Below are 27195 nucleotides of genomic sequence, written 5' to 3' on the forward strand. Positions count from 1 at the left end.
CTGGGCGACTGTACTCCTCTCTCTGACCTGTCCGGCAATGGAGCCCACCGCCCAAAGCGAGGAGAGTGGAGGAGGCGCGGCGACCGGAGAATGCGTGAATAGGATCCCGGTGCCAAGACCGCCCTCCATTGAGGAATTCACCATAGTGAAGCCCATTAGCCGCGGTGCCTTCGGGAAAGTGTACCTGGGACAGAAAGGCGGCAAGTTGTATGCAGTGAAGGTAGGAAATCTAGGAGCAGAGAAAGGGGAGGAGAGCAGCCGGCGGCCCTTTCTTCTGCCTTCTGACTTGGGCAGACTCCGGGGCTGCGGTGGCAACTAGTCTGGACCTGCTTGCTAAGCCTGCCGAACCCTGCGAACTGACTTGTCGGATCCGGCCAGGCGTTTCGCCTCTGCCCTACCCTGCCCCGCCCTTCTCCTCATATCTTAGTAGACGCTGCCCAGTGAAAATAGTAAAACTTGACCCCCTTCGCCTTAGCCAGTGTTAGCAAATGAGGAAACTGAGGTCAAAGGCGAAGAGACTTGACCGAGGTGATCCGTGGGCCTTTAGTACAAAACGGACTTAAAGCTACATCCATGATTCTGCCTAATCCGAATTTGACTCATGTTTCTAAATCCAAAAAGGTTTAAATAGCTGCTGCTGATTTCCTAGTTCGTTTGCTTTGACATGCAGAATCGCTGAAATTTTTGTCCCAGGTTAATTAATCTGTGGCCACTGATTTAGAGTTTGATCCTGACCAGGAAGAAGCTGCATTGTTTTCTGATAAATCTGTTATGAAATTGTTAAAGTTAGTATTACCTATTTATTTTATGTATTTTCTGGATCCTTTGTGCTCATTTAGCCTTCACCTGGATGAAGATTGAAATTTTCATTGTTTGTAATAGTTGCTTTCGTTTTATATATATATGTGTGTGTGTGTGTGTGTGTGTGTGTGTATATATATATATATATATATATATATATATATATTGTGTGTGTGTGTGTGTGTTGCTGGGGATTGAACCCAGGGCCTTGTGCTTGAGAGGCAAACACTCTGCCAACTGAGCTATAGCCCCAGCCCTTTGTTTTATATTTTTTGATATAGATTATCCGACCTGTTTATGCAACCCGAAGTTCTCATTAAACAGATATCATTTTTTCCTCTTCATACTTTCCATTATGATGTCTAGGATATACTTCCATTTAAAGAACAAGCTGAAACGTGTCCTAAGTCAATCCTTTTATCTTTACAACAATATACATCATTCTTAAAACCCTCAACTGTGTATTTGAAGCTAATCTGTCCGCTCCTGGTTCTCATTCACTCCCAAGGATGCAGATTACTCACATTTCAGCACTGAGTGGAGAAGATAAAGGAAAGGAAAACCCATTGACTGGATGAAATTTGAATTTCCTATTGGACAATGCCAAGTGAATATCTAGCACTTATCTCCAAATTATACTTGCCAAATCTTAAACAATCCTCTCCACTTATTGTCTAAACTCTGAACCTCCTGTATTCCCTCTCTCCATTAAATAACACTACCATTGCCCCTGTCCTTGGACTAGAAACCTGAGTCAATTTAACTTTCTTCCACTTCATTTGTGTGTCATATCTCCTGGCTACTACTCACAATTCTGCTTCTTACATTCTTTTCACTAACCCCTCCTTTCTATTCCCAAATTCTAGCAACACCAACTGACTATCCCCCTAACCTGTGTGTTTTCTTGCCTTGAAGCTTATGTTTATGTTTGTTCCCCCTTAAGGGCTTTTCTTCCACCCTTCTTGACTCTTCACCTATCTTATTCATGCATTAAGGTTCATCTCTGCTCTCCTTCAAATCTTCTTTGATCTTTCAGGCTCATTGTGTTGAAATTTATTGTTCCTTGCTTTCTTTTTCCAAGATTTTTGCTTTTCCTTCTATAGTACATAGTAATCAGTCATTTCAAATAGTCCAAATGAAAACAGCAATTAATTTGTTAAATATTTGGTGATATGGGATACAGTAGTAAATAAAGCAAACATGTCCTCACAGAGTTTCTAATCCAGTGAAATGATAGGTGAAATTATGTTATAAATTTCCTTTGTTAATTTCCTTCAGTTTTCTTAAGGAAGAGCAATAGGGCTAGAACTTATCATGTATTAAGGAATGTATTAAATACTCTAGTAAATGTATTTTTCCTTGTAATAGCATTGAGAATTGATCCCAGTGTGTCTTACTGTTCAGTTTAGTGCTCCAACTTTAATGTAGATCACACTTTTATTTCTGTACCAATTACCTTGTAACTTAAAAGTTGTTTTCTGTAGGACAGCATCTGAGGCTTCCGATAATTCTAATCATTCTTGCTCAAGTGAGGCAAACAAACTTCCAACATTTTGATTCAATTCTGTTCCACCAGAGAATCAGACGTTTAAAATAAAAAAATAAATAAACGTGTGTGTGTGTGTGTGTGTGTGTGTGTGTGTGTGTGTGTATGGCTGTTACACTGTAACAGGTTCCTGGTTATCTTGGGACTTATTAGGAACATTACTATCTATTTCTTCTGTAAACATGTGGATCAGTTAGAGAACATTCATTTAATTCTTTTTTCCTTCTCAAAATGGATGTGATACTTTTGCCATTTAATACTAACATGAGCAGTTCCATCTTGAAGATAATGTTTTGTTGCTATTTGTTTTACCATCTTAGCTGTTTATCTGGCACAATTTCCTGATGGCAGTGTGTGCTCTGAATAATATCTATATTTTCTCTCTTGGTATTTTTGTGATGGCAATGTGAAACCTGAGGACACTTTGTAATAAAAACTAAAATGTTTCTATTGTCATGTGGTCTATTATAGGTTGTCAAAAAAGCAGATATGATCAATAAGAATATGACTCATCAGGTACAAGCTGAGAGAGATGCACTGGCACTAAGCAAAAGTCCTTTCATTGTCCACTTGTATTATTCACTGCAGTCAGCAAGCAATGTCTACTTGGTGAGTAAATAGTTTTACATTTTTTTCTTCATGGACTCAGCTATCTATATGTGAATTCTGGCACTCAGGAGCTTTATGACTTTGGCCAAGTTACCAGTTATATTAATTAGTTCTCCAGAGAGAAAGACCTAATAGGGTGTGTATATGTGTGTGTGTGTATACTTATGTACGTATACATACATAAGACACAAAGATTTATTTTAATCAGTTGGCTCAGGAGACTGTGGGGGCTAGCAAGTTCCAATCTGTAAAGTAGGTTGGCAGCCTAAAGACCCAGGGAAGGATAGATATTGCAGCTTCTGGAGGCAAAATTCCCTTTTTTCTGGGGAATTTTCTCTTAAAGGCCTTCAACTAATAGAGGGCTACTCACATCATGGATGGTAATCTGCTTTATCAAAGTCTACTGATTTAGATGTTAATCCCATCTAAATAATATGTTAGGTAGGTTATTAAAATGGTGTCTAATATAAGAACTCTTTTGGTACCTGAGAATTTAATCCATCTCTAATCTTTCAGCAAATCTTCAAGTATATTTAGACTGATGTTAAATGTGATATAAAGATTTACTAGAATGGCCAGAAACTTTGAGAAGTAAAAACCTTTTCTAGAGCTATGGGGAGTACCTTTTATTTTTTTCTTTTTCTTTTTCTTTTTTTTTTGCATTAGGACTGATTCAGGAAAATTAATGATTCTTTTTCACAATTTTAATGAATGGTAAAATGTGATCCTACTGTAAATACTATAATTCTGTTTTTTCCCCTTAATGGTAACCTCATTGTTTTCAGTAACAATAAAGAATTCCATTGATAAAATCATGAATTTCATAATTTCTTTGATAAATATACTATTGATGAATTTGTTTTAGGGTTTTTAAACTATTTTATTGTTCTAAACAGAACTGCAATGAATTGTAAATTAAATACTTGGTTATAATGAACTCCTTTATGGGAGATGAGACCTGCCGATTCAAGGGGAAAGGAGTTTGAGTGAGGATACAAATTTCTGTTAGAATTCATCTTCAAAGCAAGGTTAAAGAGAGCCCCTTCAGGAAAGCCCAAGATTCTAAGAGATCTTTTTAGAGTGATTCATTGTCAGAGTCAAAAAGAAAATAATATATGATTATGTGTGATAAGAATAGTTTTTGTATTTTTAAAAGATTGGAAAGAAAAGAATAATATTTTGTAATATATAAATATTATATGAAATTTGAAATTCAGAGAATAAATAAAGTTTTATCAAAACCTAACCACATTCTTTTGTTTATATGTCATCCATGGCTTCCCTTGTACTATAAGAGCAGACTGAAATAGTTACAATAGAGTCCCATAAAATCTAAAATATTTACTATCTGGAACTTTACAGATTAAAAAAGGAACATTCTTTTATGCCATATCCAAAGAAGGTAAGGGATTATTTAACCCTTTAATTCTTCCTGAGGCCCTCTAATACCTTTACAACAGACTGTTTCATATGTAGTATGTATGACCCCCTCCCCTTCCCCAAACCCATCACTATGGCTATAGCATCAATCCTAATTTAGCTCTATGGGAAGCCAGGAGTTTCATGAACCCTAGGCCAACAGTGAAAGAACTGAATGGAAATCAACTTGATAGATTTAGAAATAATACAAGTAAACCAGGAAAGATTTCCCTTTTTTTGGCAGGGGGACAGTGGTTGCTGGGGATAGAACCCAAGGCTTATACATTCTAAACAATACTCTACCACTTAGCTACATCCCCACTACTATTTTGATTTATTTCTGAAATTAGATAGTGAACACTATCTAGTCTACCTAACTTTACCATGGGTTTAGATCCTTGATACTCCAAATATAGTCCACAGACAAGCAGCACCAGTAGCACCTGGGATCTTATTAGAAACGTAGAGGGCTGGGAATGTAGCTTAATGATAAAGCACTTGCCTAGCATACATTTTTGAGGCACTGCATTTGGTCCCCAGAACCACAAAAAAGAAAAAAAGGAAGAGAATACAAACCTCTCTCCAAATCTGCATTATATGTCTCACCTGGTGGAAGTAACTGAGAAGGATTCAGCATAACTTTGTAATATTTCTGTCAAAAATACATAACCTGGCTAGACATGGTGATGTATGCTTGTAATCCCAGTGGTTTGAGAGGCTGAAGCAGATGGATCATAAGTTCAAAGCCAGCCTCAGCAACTTATCAATGCCCTAAGCAATTTAGGGAGACTCTGCTCAAAAAAAAAATAAAAAGGTCTGGAGATGTGGCTAAGTGGTAAAGCACCCTTGGGTGAAATCCGTGGTACAAAAAAAAAAAAAAAAAAAAAAAAAAAAATGCATAACCCGAATCAAATTGTGAAGAAATAATCAGATAACCCCAAATTAAAGGAGATCTGTAAATAAGGGTGTATTCTTTAAAAAAAAAAAAAAAAAAAAAAGTGTATCATATAAATATTCTTTAAAAATGTTTTTATCCAAAAAAAGAAACTGAAAAACTGCCAGATTGAAGAAATATAACAACTAAAACCATACATGGTTCTGACTTGAGAATGGGAGTGAGGAAAGATGCTAATAAAAGACAATATTGTGGTGGTCAGTGAAGATTCAGGGTGGATTATATGTTAGATGATGGGATTATATTGATGTGAAATTCATTGAATATTATACTCTAGTTATCTAACGATATCTTACTAGGCGATACACAATAAAGAATTTAATCATAATAGGTCATGAGCTTTTCAACTTTATTCTTGAATTTTTCAGCAAATATTTTTAAATTACACATTGGCTGGATTCAATGGTACATGGCTATAGTTCCAGCTACTTGGCAGGTTGAGGCAAAAAGATCTCTCTCTTTGGTACTGGGGATTGAACCCAGAGGCACTGAGCTACATACCCATTCCTTTTATATATATTTTATTTTGATACACAGCCTTGCTAAGTTGCTTAAGTCCTCAATGAATGGGGTGCTTAACCACTGAGCTACATCTCCAGTGTTTTTTATTTTGAGATAGGTCTTGTTAAGTTGCTGAGGCTGGCCTTGAATTTGTGATCCTCCTGCCTCAACCTCCCAAACCACTAGGATTACAGGAGTGTACCACCAGGCCCAGCTCATCTCTAGTCCTTTTGATTTGATTTTTTATTTTGAGTCAGGGTCTTGCTAAATTGGCTGACAATGACCTTGAACTTGTGATCCTCCTGCCTACCAAGTTACTGGGATTACAGGCCTTTACCACTGCACCTAGCAATGCTAATTAATTTTGAATGAATGTTTATGAACACAAGGCCTCTACATCCAGCATTTGGAAAATGTGTTTTAAGGGCTGGGGATTTAGCTTAATGGTAGAGCATTTGCCTTTTTGTGTAAGGCCCTGGCTTCAATCACCAGCACTGCAAAAAATGAAAAAGAAAATACATTTTGTTATAGAATCATGCTGAAAATACATAACTGTAATGCTTAAATAGTTTATTTTTTAATTATATTGTTTTTATTTCACAACATTACATTCCTTTTTGATAGGTAATGGAATATCTTATTGGTGGAGATGTCAAGTCTCTCCTGCATATATATGGTTATTTTGATGAAGAGATGGCTGTGAAATATATTTCTGAAGTAGCATTGGCCCTAGACTACCTTCATAGACATGGAATCATCCACAGGTAAAGATCAACTTTTCTCTAAACTATTATTAAAAATACAGGTACTCAAATTAAGTTCTAGAAGTTACAATCTTGAGACTAAGGCAGAAAGATTACAAGTTTAAGGCCAGCCTGGGCAACATAATGAGATCTATCTCAAAAAAAAAAAAAAAAAAAAAGTTTGACTCTCAAATATTTGTAGTAACCACCTGCCCATATTTCCAGGTTATCTAAAGTTTAGTAGCAACTCATAAGAGTTTAGAAAGTCCATTAACTCTTGTTTTACCTTCCTGCCTTTTCATAGTTTTCAACATGAACATAGCATTTTAATATAAGGAATATTGAATCCTTTTCCACTCCTACCATAACATACTATATTATAGTCCTTGCTGATTTACACTGTTTTCCTCTGTACAAAGAACGATTATGTGACTCTGCTCTATTAAACCATAATTTTATCTCATTTAAAGAGATAGATGTATTTTGAACCAACTTGAAGTTGATTTTATCTAAAGAGATTATTTATATTAATGGAATATCTAACAGGTAATGACAAAGATAATCTAGTATCAAATCATTTAACATTTTTGTAGACTCAAGTATATAAAAAAGATGTTTTACTTTTGAGAGTTCTGTACTTTTCAAAACTACCAATGAGTGCCGTTATTTTAAAGGAAATAAATAACATCTGCTTTTTCCATAACTCTCTCTCTCTCTCACCTTTTTTTTCCCCCCCTGGACATGCTAACATCAAAACTTCATTTTTTTACATTATCCACTGTTCCTTTTGTATGTACAGGGATTTGAAACCAGATAATATGCTTATTTCTAATGAGGGTCATATTAAACTGACAGATTTTGGCCTCTCCAAAGTGACTTTGAATAGAGGTAAGAAAAATAACTGGTAAGTGTCTTTTTAAAAGTGCAATAAATTTTAAAGTCATTAATTTACACTGTTTTCTTTGTTAGTTTACATTAAATAAAATTTATGGTTATTTATTCTAAAATGGACTAGAAAAATGTAATGGTGTCTTTTTTCCAAGAAAGTGAAAATTTTGGAGGTGCAGCTCAGTGGCAGAGCTCATGCTTAGCATATATGAGACCATGGGTTCAATTCTCAGCACCAAAAAAAAAGATGAAAAATAGGCATAATTCCTTTCTTTTTTTTTTAAGTTGTAGATGGATGCAGTACTTTTTTAATTTTTATGTAGTGCTGAGGGTTGAACCCAGTTCCTCACACATCACTGAACTATAACCCCAGCCCACATTATTATTAAAGGTCCTTGAAGAGCCTTTGATCTTCAAAAGGAACTCAGAATTTGTTTTTCTGAATTTCCTCCTTACTGAAACTGGTTCTTACCAATTAAGCATCAGTAAAGTGACTAAACTATTAAAATATGATGATGTATTAATAATAGCCAAAAACTAATTCAAATATTTATGGCCACCACTAAGTGATAAACACAGGAGCAAAGAAAATGAACACACAATTTCACACATGTAATGTGAAAATATTTTCATTTCACTAATATAATTGAAGAAATGGTAATGTAAAAAATGAACTATCTGGGCTGGGGTTGTAGCTCATTGATGGAGCTCTTGCTTCACACATGTGAGGCACTGGGTTCGATCCTCAACACCACATAAAAATAAATAAAGTGATTGTGTCCACCTACAACTAAAAGAAAAGAAAAAAAGGAATACTGATGATCCAGTTGATGAGACTACAAAAAAGCATTTTGTTGTTTTTTTTGTTTGTTTTTGTTTTTATTTTTTGGGGGTGCTGGGGATTGAACCTAGGGCCTTGTGCATGCAAGGCAGGCACTCTCTACAAACTGAACTATATTCCTAGCCCAAAAGCACAGTTTTTTAATGGGCATTATAAATTAGCATAGTGCTTTCTAAAGAAATTCTGCAAATATTTTCTTTAAAAAGGTTTTTATTCTTTTTTATCTTATGTTTTAGAGTTTATCATAAGGAAATTATTCAAGAGAATAAAATATATGTCCGTGAATAAAATTATTTGTAGCAGCATTGTTTCCAATGGGTAGAAACAAGAAGTCCCTTAATTTCATCATAGAAACATGGATAGATGATAGATTGTCATCTTGGAAGCATATTATATTCACTATTAAAAAGCATAAAAGTGGGCTGAGGGTGTATATATATAGCTCAGTGGTAGAACATTTTCCTAGCATGTGAGAGACAACAACACACATGCACTGCAGAAGGGTAGAAAGATGGAAAGGTATTTTTTATTAATAAATTAACAGTAACCTAAAATTGGGTTTATGAATTATAAACCCTGGAATCTTAAATTCCAGGATTTCTTCAATCTAAACATTTGAATTGTGAAATATCTAACTTCAAGGATTTCAGATAATCATAGGAAAATTTCATGAATGAGGAAAATTTTGTATTAGGATGGTATCAGGATTTTAAATTATTTTATATGATATGATTTTTAGGTTTTTTAAAATAAAAATGTCCTTTTAAGATTAATTACTATTATCTACTGATTTTTATTGCTTCATCAGTGGGAGATATAAATGAAATTAAATTTCAAACTTTCAGTATACTTTCTTAAGTCCTATATCATATACAGAACATTAGACTTCTCTTAGCATTTTTGATATCTAAGAAAATAATATAATGCTATGTGTCAATGTTTAATTATTTTAAAAGAGTATGCACTGAAACATATTAATAATGGAGATAAATTTCTGTCTTGACCTAAGCTTAAACATATCAGTTAACATGAGAGACCCATATTTGTATTAATTCCTTACTATGTCCTTTTCCAATATTTGTTTTACCAAAAGAGCATTTTGTTGCTAGTTAGGTTGCACTGATTTTCAGTCACTGAGTATTCCCTAAAAAGCTAGAAGGATTCTGGGTCATTTCACTATGTTCTATCAATTCCAGAGTAAGACAATATTCTAACAATTTTTTATTGGTTTCAATTAGTTGACTAGTATTTCCTCTATTGCATGGTAGATTCCCTGTTTACACATATACAGGGAAAAAAGTATATATATACACCCCTATATATATATATATATTGCATGAGCCAGTTTTGTAGATAAAGTTAATAACATGAGAGCAAAGTTGAGAACACATGATTATCAGTTTAGTCAATAACAATGGAAGATTTTAAAGAAATTTCATATGCTTTCCTTTGCATAAATAGATATCAATATGATGGATATCCTTACAACACCATCAATGGCTAAACCTAAGCAAGATTATTCAAGAACCCCAGGACAAGTATTATCTCTCATCAGTTCTTTGGGATTTGTAAGTATTTGACAAGAAAAAATTCAACATACCCTTTCATAATTAAAACTTAAAATATAAAATCCTCTTTAAAAAGAAAAAAATTCACACTGGGGTTGTGGCTCAGTAGTGGAGTGCTTGACTAGCATGCATGAGGCACTAGGTTCATATAAATCAAATAAAATAAAGGTCTATCAACAATTAAAAAATATTAAAGAAGAAAAAGATCACAACAGATTGAAATATCAAACACAAGGTGGTTTTACTTTGAAAGTTTGTCTACACAGTTGGTATAAGTCTATATACTTAGGTGGTGTGTTTGCGAAGGTGAATCTTTTAGCATTTCTTTAATTTTCTCTTTTTAATAGTTCACACCAGTTGCAGAAAAAAATCAAGACTCTATAGATAACATTTCATCTCATCTATCTGAAACAACACAATTTTCTCAAGGATTAATTTGTCCTATGTCTATAGATCAAAAGGACACTACTCCTTATTCTACCAAACTACTAAAATCATGTGAGTATAAAAGATAGTTTACCCCATTAAGTGTGTCTTTTAAAGAACAAAAATACTTTCCGTATTTAAATTTCTAATATAAATTTAATAATTTAAAATGTAAATATTTGAACTGTCCTATATTTCATAATGTAAGTGTCTTTTCTGAAAGAGATTGTGATGAATTTTTAAGTTGACAATAAAATGTCTAGCTAATGAGATATTCTTCAATAACCTATAGTAGTGTTAAATTTCACTAAACTGGGTCTATGGAAATCTTTTATAAACAAGATATAGTACCTGCAGTGTTGTTTATCTCTATAAAATTATTTCCAAAAGATTTTGAGGTGGCTTAAATTTAAAAATTTGAGGATTTTTTGCACGTAAAAAAAGAAAATTCAAATAGTAGAGGAGAATGGTACCGACATTTATATAGCACTCGACCTCATCTCTTTTTACTTATTGACAGTGGATAATTTAGTTCTCTGAATTCATGTTCTTCATCTTATGAATGCAATTAATGCTTTGAAGTTATTTTCATAAGTTTTAATTCATTTTTATTTTGGCCTTCGACAAATCTGTACATATCTAGGATATATATAATATTGTCTCCCTTTCACAAATGAGAAAACTAATATTTGAAAATATTTAGTTATAGCTGGGCATGGTGGCACACACCTGTAATCCCAGCAACTTAGGAGGCTGAGGCAGGAGAATTGCAAATTCAAGGCTATCCTCAGCAGTTTAATGAGATCTTGTCTCAAAATAAGAAATAAAAAGGACTCAGTGGTCGAAAATCCCTGGGTTCAGTGTTCAATCTCCAGTAACAAAAAAAAGAAGAACAAAGAAAGATTTTGTCATACACTAGTAGTAAGTGGGAAACTAAATCTTGATTGCAAATACATCTCTGTCCACTAAGCCTTTCCTCCAAATATAATGAGTCTTATTTCTTCTGTCAAAATTACATGTCTAGGGCTGGGGCTGGGGTTCAGTGGTAGAGAGCTTGCCTCACGTGTGAGGCACTGGGTTCGATCCTCAAAACCACATAAAAATAAACAAAGAAAGGCATTCTGTCCATACACAACTACAAAAAAATTACATGGCTAAAGAATAATTTATACCTTTGACAAACAGGAGACTGTTAAAATATGAAATATACAGGTGTTACTAATATCCATATTCTACATTTCCCCTAGTTATTTAATCTGTCAAAACTAGGTAGGTGCTGACTGAGGCCGTAGCTCAGCAGTAGAGCACTTGCCTTGCCTGTGTGAGACACTGGGTTTGACACTTAGCAACACATAAAAATAAATGCATAAAAAAAGATATTGTGTCTATTTGCAACTAAAAAAAATATTAAAAAAAAAAAAAAAACAAGGTAGGTGCAAAGCTCTGTGTTGGTCATTTGAATGGATATAATAATGAGTAAGAGAGGTCCTGGCCTCAGATGATTTGTAATTTTGTGATGAAGACAGGTATAAACAGATAACATGAACAATCCTATAAAATAAATCAGACCAGAAAGGGAAGTAACAAATGCTAACTGGACTGAATCTGGAATGGTACTAAGACATAGTAATGGCCAACTTGGACCTAGAAAGAGAAGCAAGAATTTCCTTTGGTACAAGTTTGGTGAAAGGGGGTATTTCAGATAGAGACACTAGCATATGCAAAGGCATAAACATGTGGGAGTATATTCCACCTTCAGACAGCAAGGATTAAATGTGTTATGTGGGAATGAGAACTAGGTACAGTGGGAAAGGAAGCCTGACAGTAGATGGAAAAGGATCAAGTGTCATTACAGGAATACTAGGATTTTACCTGTAGAAAATTGGGAGCTATCAGAAGTTCCAAAGTAGGTAATGTTCTGATCATAACACTGATGGAGAAACAATGCAGTAGCAACATACAGTATGCACATGGCATTAATTAAACATAATTTCCTATGTTATTCGGAGAGGGCGGTTGAGCACTTCACTCATATATCAGTGTTCAGTGAGTTTCAGGAATTCCAGTGAGAGGATTTATGTATCAAAAGAAAGTTGGATTAAATGGACTTTGAAATTCTCCTTCCAGTTTTAAAGTTCTGAGATTATTAGATCAAAAAGCTATAAAACTAAGAATTTCCTTGAGAATTTCATTTTTGGGGGAAAGAAAACAAGATATATCCATCTTTTATATATGTACATCCATATATTGTAATCTTTAATTAAAGCACACTTTTCTTAAGTTCATTAGTTGAGAAGCAACCATTTTATAGAATTATTTAAATATAATAAAGGAATGGGTGTTATATAGATGATGCTACTTTACTGCACTGGCTCATTATTAGCTGCTTTACCATTACTTATATACTTTACCAAGTCATATTAAGAAAATCCCTTATCTATATAAGGGATGTAGCTTGGTGGTAAAGTGTTTCCCAAGCATGCTTAAGGCCCTGTGTTTGATCCCCAATACTGCAAAGAAAAGGGGGGGGGGAAATCCCTTAGATGTCTATAATTCATATTCATAAGCACATAAATCTCAACATTATAATACAGCTATAAATACAAATTAAACTGAGTCACATTCTAACCTTATAGCACATCTGATAGAGTATATCAATAATGCTCCTTTATCCAGAATAGTTCCAAATTAGATTATTAATGACTCAAAATTGATTCCCTTCTAATTATAAAAATCCCTTATCTTGATCTTACTTTACAAATGTTAAGGGGATTTTATTTTGTATTATCTTTGTGAAAATTACTTTGTAACAATTTATGAATATATAATGAGAATCATGCCCAAAACACCAGTGGCCATCTTTTTGACTTGATACTATTTACAAAGAAATAGTCCTAGTAAGCAATGCATAATATATCTGTAAAGATTCAGGTTCAGTAAGGAACTAAGAAAGCCCTGGCATAAGTTTCAATATTTACATTTCCCTACAGGTCTTGAAACATTTTCCTCCAACCCAGGAGTTCCTGTGAAATGTCTAACTTCAAATCTACTCCAGTCTAGGAAAAGACTGGCTACATCTAGTGCCAGTAGTCAATCCCACACCTTTGTATCCAGTGTGGAATCAGAATGTTACAGCAGTCCCAAATGGGAAAAGGATTGCCAGGTTAGGAGAATATTTATCTTACCCAGAACCAAATATGTATGTCAAATTAATGAGAAAGATACCATAGCTTTTCATATAAATTCTATAAGGAAATGAAATTGTTTCATGAGTGGCAGTCAAGGTATGATCAAAAATTCTTTATTTTCCTGGATGTGTTGTCAAATTCTTTTGACATATTTCATTTCTCATTCTGTTGGGAAATTGCTCTTGCTTGAAATATAGTAACTAAGTAATTATAGTAAACTGATAGTAAATGCTTCAAGGAATCTAGATGGACTTTTTAATTCCCAACCATGATACACACATCAGCTTGTTGAGTTTTTTGGTGTATTTGTTTCTAACCTTTAAAATTCCAGCTACCTCCTTCTATACTTTTCCCACCGGTTTCTCACTTAAAGAAATGGTAAACTTCTGCAATAGGTTTTATACCACGAAGGTAATATGGGTATGCCCTTAAAAGTATTATTCTGGGGCTGGGGTTGTGGCTCAGTGGTAGAGCACTTGCCTGGCATGTGTGAGGTACTGGGTTCAATTCTCAGTACCACATATAAATAAATAAAATAAAGGTCCATTGACAACTAAAAAAATTTTTTTTAAAAAGTATCTATTCTGAGGAGACTGCTGCCAAATGAATGAATTTTGGTAAAATTATTTTACTTAATATATGTATTGTTTTTGTCTTTTTAAAAAGGTATTCAAGCTAGAAACAGTAATAAACTTGGAGACAGTTTTGTCTCCTTTGTTGTGCTCTGCTTGGATACAGCTCCCTCTCTCTTGAAAGTGCTCTCTGCTTCTACTTTTGTTTCACTTATAATAAAGTTCTCTTGCATGAAAAAAAGTTATCAAAGTTATAGATACTAAAGCACATAGGAACTAAAATATAAAATTATAAGGTCTTCATAGAATGCTGATAAAATAATGTTAGATTAGAATAAACCTTCCATAATTTGGATTGTATTATTAAGTTAATATTAGTTACTAAAGTTTGATATTGTACATCAAAAACAGGCCATATTATAGTTTACTAAAGAATCCCTCTAATGGAGTATACCAGTAATCTCATAAAAATCCTTGTCACCATGAATTATTTTGCAGTATTACACACAAAGCTCTGAGTACACATGAGCACTTGCAGATAGTTGGAATTCAGTCTTTGAGAAAAGCATTTGTTATCAGTGCATCATCAGTTCCTCATGTTGACAAAAGATTTTAATTGCTGTTATTTTTGGTGTTATTATTCATGTGAAGTGATACATGTTTATACTAACAATATTTTTTTAATTTTTTATTGTCTAGTTTTCAGACCCTATGCATTTTGCACTCTGAGACAGAATTATTCATATACCCCCTACTACAAAATATATATGTTTAATGTCCAAATTTGCTCAAGTGTTGTTACCTGTTAATTTGTCCTGCTTAATAATATGTAATATACTATCAACCTATGTAATAGAGGATAATTGATTTAAATTCCAGACTATGTTTCATTCAAAATAATGTGTATAAACTTGTGCTGTATGTGTTTATATTTCTTTTTAATTGTTATCATTGTTCCTTTGTTTCATTTCAGTGGGAATAGGTAGTATTATAGTTTATGGGGTTATTTATCACTCCTAGATGGCCAGAAGTTAGAAGATAAAGAATCTCAGTTTGATATAACTGAAAAAAGTTCTTCTCCTCTCAGGAAAGTGATGAAGCAACGGGCTCTACAATGATGAGTTGGAATATGGTTGACAAGTTATGTGCAAAATCTGCCAATGCCATTGAGACCAAAAGTTTCCATAAAAAGGATCTTGAGTTAGCCCTTTCTCCCATTCACAACACCAGTGCCATTCCTGCCACTGGAAGCTCTTGTGTAACCCTTGCTAAAAAATGCTTCTCTGGGGAAGTTTCTTGGGAAGCAAAAGAACTGGATGTAAGTAATGTAAATATGGCCACTGACACAAGACAGTCTAGTTTCAGTGAGTCAAAGCAGTGGACTGTAAATTCTAGTGGTATAACTGAAGAGCACCTTGAGAAAAGAAGTTTAAAAAGAAAATTTGAGTCGGTTGACTCTAGTCCTTGTCAGGAAATTATACAAAATAAAAAAAACTGTGTGGAGTATAACCATGGCAGTGAAATGATAAATTGTTACACAAATCAAAATTCAGGCTTAACAACTGAGGTTCAGAATCTGAAGTTATCAGTATGTAGAAGTCAGCAAAATGACTGTGCTAATAAGGAAAACTCTGTCAATTATTTTACTGATAAACAACAAACACCAGAAAATTTTCCTATACCGATGATAGCAAAAAACCTTATGTGTGAACTAGATGAAGATTGTGAAAAGACTAATAAGGATTACTTAAGTTCTAATTTGCTATGTGCCAATGATGATAGAGCTCCCAAAAGTGTTAATATGGACTCAGATTTGTCTTTTCATGGAAGTTCTGTCATGGAAAGTTCATTAGAAAGACAGTCCTTAGATCCAGATAAAAGTATCAAAGAATCCTCTTTCGAAGAATCAAATATTGAAGATCTACTTATTGTATCACCAAACTGCCAAGAAAATACCCTGCCAAAAGATGATGAGAACCCTGTTATCCAAGACAGTAACCAAAAACTATTAGCTCCTTCTTCAGATGTGTTGAAGACCTTAACTCTTTCTAAAAGAAATGCTGTAGTTTTTCGAAGTTTTAACAGTCATATTAATGCATCCAATAACTCAGAACCATCCAAGATGAGCATCACTTCTTTAGATGCAATGGATACTTCATGTGGTTATACTGGCTCAGATCCCATGGCTGTCACCCCTACTCAAAAAAGAAGATCCTATATGCCACATCAGGTATACTGTAACTTTTTAATAATTTGTTCTTTGAATTTTAGGAAAGTAAACATTAAGAAAGATGTTCCCCTCTCAACTAAACTAGAAGGTATTAATTATATAGTTTCATTCTTCAGAATCTATGAATTCTTGGAAATTTTCATGCAGAAGGTAAAACTATAGTAATAATGTTTATTATTCTTAACAATAGTAGCTTCTATTTGTATAGCTCTACATACTTTTCTAAGCAAATACAATCTATGCAATACAAAATTAAAGTCTACTTTTTTCTTTCTTTATTAGAGCTTTATGGTTATATGTAGTAGTTGGGTTCATCCTGACAAATTAAAGTCTACTCTTAACCTGACTGTCTTCCAAGGACATATTTAGATGATCTCTTTATAGGAAAAAAAATAAAGTTAAAATGTATATATTTAAAATAACAAACAAGCTAGGTGCAGTGGCACATGCCTATAATCCCAGCAGCTTGGGAGGCTAAGGCAGGAGGATCACAAGTTCAAAGCCAACCTCAGAAACTTAGCAAGACCCTAACCAACTTAGCGAGACCCTGTCTCAAAATTTAAAAAATTTTAAAAAGAGTGTGGTATGTAGCTCAGCAGTTAAGTACCTCTGTGTTTAAGCAGTTAAGCACCCCTGAGTTTAATCCCTGGTACCAAAAAAAAAAAGTGCATTTTTTCATTGTTGCTTATATATACAGACCTTATGAAAATAATTGATATTATCTAAGCTGCTGAATTTTATTACATGTAAGAACTTTTTCATAATTATAACTAGCTGTGATTCCACTGAGTGTATCTTATATGCCTACTAGTCCATGATCTAACTTTTTAAATTTCAGTACTTTATTTATAGTAAAAAGAATTAAGATATTTGTTGTCTCTTAAAATCCTTTTGAATTAGCAGACCCCAAATCAGATCAAATCAGGAACTTCATACCGAACTCCAAAGAGTGTGAGAAGAGGGGCAGCCCCAATGGATGATGGGAGAATTCTTGGAACCCCAGACTACCTGGCCCCTGAGCTGTTATTGAGCACGGCCCATGGTAAGGCTTACATGTCTTGGGTTTTGAATTGTGATCTATCACTACGTTTATCTTTTAAGGTAAAAACTGTTTTAAATTTCTTTGATACTTAACCTTACTTAAAAGAAAATGAACTCATGAAATACTTTTAATACTTTTTTTTTATTACAGTAGTAGGGTTGAACTGGAGAATTCTATAAAAGTGTTCTACCAATAAGCTACATCCCCAGCCATTTTTAATTTTATTTTGAGACAGGGTCTCACTAAATTGCCCACACTGACCTCAAACTTATGAACCTCCTGCCTCAGCCTCCCAAGTAGCTGGAATTATAGGTGTGTGCCATCATCACATTCAGCTTGAAATACTCTGCATGCATATATTATTGTAGGAAAAATAAGAAATGGCTTTTATTTTCTGAATGTAGAAGACCAAATACTAAAGGGCTTGCATCTATTTGTCCTTTGCCTTCTTTGGTTCAGTCTCATAATCTAGAGAAGCCCCACCTCCCACCCTATATTATCCTTGCTCTGAATGTTTTCTGTCTGGTCTACAATGCTTGTGACTATAATGTTGAGCCTAAATTTCTGCTCAGTCTGCAGAATCCTATTCCTATTTCCCTCTTATTTGTTAACATCTAAATTCAAGATATTCAAGACTCTAAGCTCTTATACTAGCCTCATTTTTCAAAGAATTTCTTCATATGCCTTATGTTTTCATTCATTTCCTTAAAGAAATACATTTAATGTTCAACTTTTCCCTATTTTTCACATGTATTTTGTCTTACTTGACAAAAGCCAGCTTCTAATCATTATCCAGTCAAATTTCTTATCATCAGTTCAAATGTTAGGCCTTTGATAATGTATTCTTCAATCAACTACTAAGAATTATTTATTTCTGTATAATCTTATTAGAATCTTGGGAACTCAGAATGTAACTCAGTGGTAGTATACTTGCTTGGGATGTGTGAGGCCCTGGATTTGATCCCTCAGCATAGAAACAAAACTAAGCCAAGCCGGGCGCCATGGCACACACCTGTAATTCCAGCAACTTAGGAGGCTGAGGCAGGAGGATAAAGAATTTAAACCCAGCCTCTGTAACTTAGCAACACTCTAAGCAACTCAGCAAGACTCTGTCCCTAATAAAATATAAAAAAGGACTGCAGATGTGGCTTGATGGTTAAGTGTCCCTGGGTTCAATCCCTTGTACCAAAAAAAAAAAAAAAAAAAAAAAAAACTAAACCAAAAAAACTTATGCTATTTTGTGTTGTAATTAGTTACCTTTTCCCCACTACAAAAGCTTAAGAAAATGTCTTAAGAACAGAGTATGAATTTTTTGCCTTCTACCCAGTATCCCAGAATTCCTTGGAAGTACTCAGTAAATGTTAATCTCTATAGTATTACAAATGGATATATTTAGTATTCCCTTTCTTTAAGCAAGTAAGTTCCTCTAATAATTTTTGAACAGTCCCCCTTTGGCTAAATCACAGATTTCCTAGCATAATCTATTATAGTTAGTATTATCACTTATTTAGTATACAATATAAAAATAAGCTTCAGATTTAAATATTTATTTTATAGAATGTTAATGTTTTAGTGGGACGTGCAGCTCTCTTAGCTAAATAACATTCTGAGCTCAACTAAGGTTCCCAGATGAGTTCCATGGTCTTGTCCCTCATACACTGAGTTTCTTGTAACTTCTTGACCATATTTGTGTTTCAGCTCTTTTAACATTGTATTAAAAACATTTATCATCTCTTCTTGAGTAGGCTGTTTTCTTCTTGGGAAATGACCTTTTTTCCTTAATCATCATTTTATATCTTAAATCTGGTACGCTACCTAAAAATGGTGAAGGAATTAACTCACAATTTTAATAGAGCATACCTAACTATTGTTTTCTTATGTGCAGGGTTTCTGGCTTCAGGTAAGTAAGCTTCTCTATAAAGTAATGTGGCAAAGCACATTAAACCATAGTCAAAGTGTAACTAGATCACATTGCATAATAAAATAATGTTTCCGTTAAGCTCATTTATGAAATACAAAAATGAAATGTCTCTCTATTCTTAGCAGAAAGAAATGTAGTATATGGCATTTTTATAACTTAAAGATATCAAAGAGTGAAGAGACAACTTTTTTTGCAATAGAAGAAATAGTTTTGATGAAGTTAAAATTGAATTTTCTACATTTTAAATTTCATTACTATTAGAAAATAGATAACTATCAATAAATCCCTACAAATTATGACTGGGTTTTGAGTTAGAAAGCCAGTAGTATAAAACAAGCTTGTTCTTCTTTACGAGCTAATATTGTGTTGTAATTGTTAAGATTTATCACAATATGTGGTCTTCCTAGACTTTGACTTAAATATATGGATATGTGACATATCTTTGAAGAAATCATGAATGTTTTTAACACAAGTACAATTTCAGCTGAGCTGGGAAAAGGGTTCTAATGTCTAACTCAAGTTAAATAAAAATACATTTTTTCCTGGTTTCCTCCAGCTTTTCTGTTATTTTGGTTATATTATCTAATCCATTGGAATAATTCTTTCTCCATGCTGCTAAAAGGTATACTAACTGAGATGGTCTGTATGTTTTTATAATGATTTCTATAGAAATAGAAGCCTACAGACCATTAGCATCTTATAATCCTTAAAGGGAACAGGGGTTTATGGAGATTGCAGGTAAAAAGGTATTCTAAATGCATGCAGATTTTTCCACAATGCTTTCTTAAAATGGGATGGTGGCAGTTGCTTAACTTAACTACAATAATGAATTTTGTGGCATTGTCTTTAAATAAGTTTGGTGCAAGCCAGGTACAGTGGCACATGCCTATAATCCCAGTGGCTCTAGAGGCTCAGGTAGGAGGATCACAAATTCAAGCCCAGCTTCAGACACTTAGTGAGGCCCTTCTGCAACTCAGCAAGATCCTGTATCAAAATTAAAAACACTGGGATGTGGGTCAGTGGTTAAGTGCTCCTACGTTCATAGGAAAAGAAAGAGGAAGAAAGGAATGAGAGAGAAGAGGAGTAGAAAGAGAGGAGGGGAGGGGATGGGAGAGGAGGGAAGGAAAAAGGGGGAAGGGGAAAAAGGAAAGGGAAAGGAAAAGAAAGAAGCCAGGTACAGTGGTATATATCTTAATACCAATCACTTGGGAGTCTGAGGCAGGAGGATCACAAGTTCAAGACCAGCCTGGGCAACTTAATGAGACCCTTCTCAAAAATAAATACACACACAAACAACAACTTTGTATACAAATGTTGTTTCCAGTAAAGGTGTTATTCAGATATGTTTTACCTATTCATTATCTCCTAATTACTTCTTCAAGACAGAATTTAAATGGATATTTTTGTTAAACAAATTTGTCTTAGCTTCTTAAAAAAGAATAAAGCCAGGTTAAAATGCTCTGTAATTATGGCCTTCCCTCATTTATCAGGCTGTCTTCCAAATAATATAAATGCTGCGGTCTCATCTCTACCTTGTGTGACATAGAAGAATACAGAGTAATCATCTAAATGTAATCATATCCTGACTTGCAATTGAGAAGTACCATGTTTTCAGGAATATTCTTTAGGCTAAATGAATCCCTTTGTTGTGTTTTAGGAATTAGAACACATAAAGTATCCAGAATATCAGAAGTTATTAAATGAAAATAAATGGCTTTAATGTTCCTTTAAATAACTGTGCTAGTTGACAGTCTAAATTACTTAGAAAATAATACATTTTTGAATTTTGTACTGTATGAAGATAGAAGAAAGCCTTAGACAATGAAAGCCTTCATTACACTTAAATATCCCTATACTAATATTTCAGTTGATCAGATAGTTGTAGAAAAATGCTTGCAAATTCAGCTATTTCCTCTTAAATTCCAGGTCCTGCAGTAGACTGGTGGGCACTTGGAGTTTGCTTGTTTGAATTTCTAACTGGAATTCCCCCTTTCAATGATGAGACACCACAACAAGTATTCCAGAATATTCTGAAAAGAGGTGATTCTTTTTCTCCTATTACAATAGATTCATTTATCTGTGTGGTTAAGCAGTGATTAACAAGTTTATTTTTATATTTATATTTATAGATATCCCTTGGCCAGAAGGTGAAGAAAAGTTATCTGATAATGCTCAAAGTGCAGTAGAAATACTTTTAACTATAGATAATACAAAGAGAGCTGGAATGAAAGGTAAGGTTTTATATTGATAAACTTTTATCCTTGGTTTGTTCCAGGTAGTGACTATTAATAGCAATATCAAGTTCTAGCACAATACTACAAATAATCTGACTGCTAAATGGTAAAAAGATGATTCCATTATTTCTCTCCTCTAGGTGTATGCATTAATGTATTTGTCATTATTCTACATTAGAATTAGGTACAGTTAAGATACAATATTCGTATACTTATTTTTTTTACTCCCAAGGAGGCACCTGAAACAGTCTTATATTGTTGGTGTCACAGCCTGATAAAAGTTAACCATCAACAAATATAGGAAATCTAGATCATGAAAACATCTTGTTATATCATTTCTTACTGCTTAACTTCTAATAATATTTCTCATTGACAAATTTATCAGATTCCAGGTTGCCTCAAATAAGACAAGCTTGGTACATTAAGAACGATTCGATGCTTTTCTCAATGCAGGAGTATATTAAATAATTTAAAAATTCTAGTAAATCTCATTAGCAGCAGCCTTACGGTCATTTTGTAGGCCTGGGAGCGTAGCTCAGTGGGAGAGCTCGTACACAAGGCTCTGGGTTCCACCTGAGCACCTAAAATTAAATCCTCTTTGTCATAAGCTATGGTAATATAGAGACAAAGAAGCATAATGTCCCAAAATACATTTTCATGGGTATGTTGAGAAAATTGAGCTTTAGAATAATGTCACTTGCATCAGCTTCTAGGTGTTCCCTCTCATAAGATCAACAGTGTGAATCTTATCTATCTATCTTATGATAGTTCTGAGGCAGGAGAATCAGTTTGATGACATCCTGGACAATTTAGCAAGATTCTTTATCAAAAATAAGAAAGGTTGGGGATATAGCTCAGTGTGGAACTCCCCTGGATTTGGTCCCTAGTGTTAGGACAGAAAAAAAAAACCAACAGTGTGTTTGTTTATTGATTTAATTGAACCTGTTGAGTGACTTCTATCCTGGGGCTACACCAAGGATAAACTAGACTGAAGTCCCTTTCCTTGTGGAACTCGCATTCTCGTAGAAAGACAGACAGTAGGCCAATATAACCATAACATAACAATGATGCATCAGTGAGTGACAGGAAAAAAAATAAAGCAAAGTGGGAGGATACAAAGTGATGGCAAGAGATATTTTTAGATATGGTGGTTGGGGAATACCTGTATGCAGAGTGGGATTGGATCAGAAACCTGCATGAAGTAAGAGAGCTGAAATTTGAAAACTCAGCTTTCACTTTCTAAAGAAGACTAAAGCTTCATTTAAGCTGCTTGAAACACATAAATACTCACAAATTTGAATTCCAAGCAGTGTACATTGGGTTTGTACATATCAAATCCTCACGGTGTTACTTCAGAATAGATGTGGGTATCTTAACACAACATATTGGTCAGGTTGCTATTATAAAACATGGTATCATTCAAGGGGCAGTGGGTAGGGTCATTTTTTTTTTTTTAAGCTGACTCTTATTGATTGCATATTATATGTCAGGCATTGCCTTATGCTTATGCATTTAATCAGTCTCATACTGAGTGAAGATTTATTATTAACAGGACTCTAGACATCAGCCTACCTTATTACACTACTGGTCCAGAAAGTAGTACATCAGCATGGAACACTTTAAAGTTTCTTGTCACATTCATGGAAAGACAGTTTCATGATATTGTGATATTATAATGGGCTATGATATTGTGTGTTGGAATGATTTTCAAATAATTTGCTAGCAGATACATTCAAGTACATTTAAAGAAGCAGAAAATTTACAGTAGTAACTCTTATCTCTGCTATCTGGATGTAATGGGAAAATTTGTGATCCTTTCATTGTAACTACTCATTTTCATTTAAACTGAATTCACAAAGGAATTCTAATTTAAGGGTTGAAGTAACTTTTTATTTAAATTAAGAAAACCCATCCTTTGCTTCACTATGTAAACTGTTCATTTAAGAAACAAAAATCTGTGGTGTCATTAGTAAGAATATTTTCTTTTATCCCCCCTGTTTTGAGCAAATTATATAATTTTCAGAAGAAGAGTTTCTCAGCTTCAGCCAGATAATTGTGAGGCCTGTCTTGTTCACTGTAGAACAAGAATTTAACAGAATCCCTGACCTCTACTCAGTAGATGCCACCACATTTGTGACAACCAAGAATGTCTCCAAACAATGCCAAATGTCCTTTAGGGGGCAAAATCACTCCAGTTTAGAACCACCATTCTGAGAAGTAATCCATGATCAGTTATTTATTTTGAACATTAAGAGACAAATTCTCTGTATGTAAACTACTGTTACTATTTTATCCCTTTTCCTACTAGTCTTTTAGTATAGGGAAAAACAAGTCTCCCAACTTATCACCCCCCCATACAGACCCATGAATCTATGTAGTCTTATTCCAATTTTACTTAAATTGGGGTACCTTTTAATTTGTATTGGTTTCACTACTTGCTGCATTTGTTTCTGGTTTATTAACATCTCTGTTGTTACTTTAAGGATTGAAGGGTTCGGACTAGGGATGTACAGCCTAGTGGTAGAGAGCTTGCCTAACATGTGCAAGGACCCCAGTTCAATCCCCAGCAATGACAAAAAAAGGAATAGTTAAGGAAAGAAAACGTTATTTCTACCAACTAAATATCACCATGTAGCCAAAGAAATGAACATACTTTTATGTTAGTAGGTAGAAGGAAATAGGAAGGATGAATAAGGTGTCATCAATGTGTATTTTAAAATCACCATGAAGGAGGATGGAGCACAGGGAAGAAAGCAAGGGAGTGAAGGATGAGCTTCATGTAAAGTTTTCCGGGACAATGGATAGTGCTAAAGATTGCAGTGATACAAATAAGTGGTTAGGCCTTGTAGTGAGAACTGGAGCATTAATCATGTGATATCAGCTTTACGAAAGTTGTACTGGGGAGCCAGAATTAGGCCAAGCCCTCTTCTCTGAAGTCAGGGATTGTGTGAGAAGATGTAGGCAGCAAAAAAGATATGCTTCTGTTAAAGCCAGTCATTCACTTGTTCATTTGGCAAATCTAAACCTATTATATGCCAAGTGATACACAAAATAAAATATAGTATGTGACCTTAACAGGAGACAAACATTAAACAAACATTTGTAGAACTGGCATAAGTTTAGGGCAAGATACATATGAAACATCCTCTTTTTAATTCCAAAAAGCAGTACTTAGGTAATTGTGTCATAATATTCTGTTTCTCTTTCATATTTTTCCTAAGAACTAAAACATCATCCTCTCTTCAGTGATGTAGACTGGGAAAATCTGCAGCATCAAACTATGCCTTTCATACCTCAACCAGATAATGAAACAGATACATCCTATTTTGAAGCCAGGAATAATGCTCAACATCTGACCGTATCTGGATTTAGTCTATAACACGTAAATGTTCCTTTTATTTAATTTTGTATTATAGAATATGCTTCATAATTATATACTTAATACTAAAGAGGGATCAAAATCATTTTTTACTTGGATTGATGAGCTTTTAATGTATGTGACAGCTTTCACAGAGTTAAGTTATAAGAAATGTAATCAGTAATATCTCAACTTGAGAACTGTATATAAATCTTCAAATCTTGTTTCATTTTATTTATTTTATTTACTGCACTTTATGAAAAGTAAAGCATCAATAAAACTAGAACAGCATTACCACTATAATATGTACAGATTAATGAGCCACAAGCTTGATTTTCTCTTTATGTGTTGATTGTAGTCCACCATTCAACGTGATAGCAACAAAAAAAGTATGTTTTCATTTTAATATAATTTACTTGCCCATGTTTACCTGCAAAAACAGCAGTCTTGGGGTTGGATGTGGTTCAGTGGTAGAGCACTTGCCTAGCATGCCCAAGGTCCTGGGTTCAACATCCAGCACCATTAAAAATAAAATAAAATAATAGTGATGCAGGCGTGTAATCCCAGTGATTTAGGAATCTGAGATTGAAAGATGGTAAGTTGCAGGCTAACCTGAGCAGCTTGATCAGACCCTGTCTCAAAATAAAAAGGGTGGGGATGTGGCTCAGTGGTAAAGTGCCTCTGGGTTCAGTCCCCGGTATGGGTATGGAAAAACAAAAACAAAACAACCCTATGGTCTCATGGGCAGTCACTTAAGGCATCATTTGTAACTTCAAAAATGGAGCTGGAAAATTTCTTCACCCATTAGTGTGACTCCTTTGGGGAATAAGGACTAAACAAAAGAACTAGGGTTTTAGCTTACTTTACTAACGATACAGTTTTATTGCCTTGTCTGCTTTTGGTGCTTGCTTCTAGAGTATTTATTTTTTTAAAAATACTACTGGAAAGATTAGGTGTAATATACTGTAAACAATTTTAATAATTATTCAATTTTAATAGAAAATGTGATGCTTGGAATCTTATAAACATTTGCAACACTATCTTATTTGTCCTTAAAATAACATTATAATTTACTTTTGCTTAATAAATATAATTTTAACAAGTAAATTATCTATCAGCATCAACACACACTGTGAGTATTCAGCTCACAGGTCATATTTTTAATTCACTGAGACTTTCAGTATACTTAACCCCTAAAAGAGCAAAGTTCAAATTTAAATGAATATAAGTTTTCTGCTAATAATCTTTTAAATACTTTCTTTTGTTTTTGCACTTTGGCTTTACTATTTGCCCTATTATAATGTAGTTGACAAAGACACAAGTTTAAAACAGTTACAATGAAAGATATACCATTATAAACATTGCTATGTAATGAATTCATGGGTTAATGGTTTTACTGAGCTCATTTTAGTAATGACTACTTAGATTTAATGCTCCTCATAGTTTCCCCTTCTAATAAAATGTTCACAATACGGTTGTTTTAACGGTTGTTTTAACGTCATTTAGTTTGACCTATACATTTTTCCCTTCGATGAAAGCATAGTTACCCATCATCCTTTCATGGTATTGTCAAAAAAAAGGCTTTGTAATCAAACGATTCAAACCATTACTCTGCCACATTAAAACGCCTTGGGCAGTTTAACAGTGAGCAGCTCTGTGTTGTGGATTAATACTGATTACTTTGAAGAGTTGGAATGAGCAGAGCCAGATTCAGAAACAAACCAGTTTAGTGACTTCCAAAGATATTAGGGACTTGAAACGTTACTTAGTTGGAGAAAAGTATGATGAGCTGATTTTCAACAGACAACAAAGCCCTTGAGTAGAAAGTTACATAGTTTGCTGTTATAACCTAGCATGTGCAGCTAGTCATCTGAAATGCTGCCACCAGGAAAGGCATGTTGTCATGGTATTTAGGGGAATGTGTGAATTACCATCTAAACTTATAACTGTCAAAGAATATAAGTTCAGACACTTGTTAAGGAGAAACCCAAGAGGGAACAAGAACAATGAGGTAAAGAACACTAACTACGGCCAGTGGAAATCTATGCATCTTTTGCTCTGAAGATCAGAATGTGTTACCCCAAAATATGCCTCTGACATAAAAAATATTTTTGGCCTAAAGGTGACAGAGTAAACTTTCTCCCTATATTCCTGCCTTTTTGTCTAAAGGTAGGCTATAAATTCATCTTCACTGGAGATAACCCTAGAGTCTTTTTTTAAATAATATTACTCTTTTTATTTTTAATTGCTGATGGACCTTTTATTTTTATTTATATGTGGTGCTGAGAATCAACCCCAGTGCCTCACACATGGTAGGCAAGCACTCTCTATCTCTGAGCTACAATCCCAGCCC

At 34.1% G+C, this 27195-nt stretch overlaps 1 protein-coding gene across 4 annotated transcripts; it reads left to right on the top strand.

The window, feature by feature from the left end:
• Window positions 1-26976, top strand: Mastl (microtubule associated serine/threonine kinase like). 4 transcript variants are annotated; one of them, XM_047519745.1, is made up of 13 exons: window positions 1-220; window positions 2819-2956; window positions 6456-6595; window positions 7374-7462; window positions 9765-9871; window positions 10219-10369; window positions 13288-13460; window positions 15145-16287; window positions 17188-17329; window positions 19215-19229; window positions 21177-21290; window positions 21380-21481; window positions 24706-26976. In XM_047519745.1, the coding sequence occupies exons 1-13, from the start codon at window positions 38-40 to the stop codon at window positions 24861-24863; spliced, it is 2655 nt and encodes an 884-aa protein (XP_047375701.1). In that variant the 5' UTR covers window positions 1-37; the 3' UTR covers window positions 24864-26976. The 4 variants fall into 4 exon arrangements, with proteins under 4 accessions (XP_047375701.1, XP_047375702.1, XP_047375703.1 ...); XM_047519746.1 differs by having other exon boundaries at window positions 17191-17329; XM_047519747.1 differs by lacking the exon at window positions 19215-19229.
• The last annotated feature ends 219 nt before the right edge of the window (window positions 26977-27195 follow it).

Source organism: Sciurus carolinensis, chromosome 12 (assembly GCF_902686445.1).
Source record: "Sciurus carolinensis chromosome 12, mSciCar1.2, whole genome shotgun sequence".
Lineage (NCBI taxonomy): Eukaryota > Metazoa > Chordata > Mammalia > Rodentia > Sciuridae > Sciurus > Sciurus carolinensis.

What these genes read in the sequence shown, in the direction of transcription:
- Mastl (XM_047519745.1), top strand. Translation starts at nt 38, where the DNA reads ATGGAGCCCACCGCCCAAAGCGAGGAGAGTGGAGGAGGCGCGGCGACC. An exon ending in TACCAAACTACTAAAATCAT is followed by an intron (nt 10,370 to 13,287) that starts GTGAGTATAAAA and finishes ATTTCCCTACAG; the next exon opens with GTCTTGAAACATTTTCCTCC. An exon ending in CCAGAATATTCTGAAAAGAG is followed by an intron (nt 21,291 to 21,379) that starts GTGATTCTTTTT and finishes TTATATTTATAG; the next exon opens with ATATCCCTTGGCCAGAAGGT.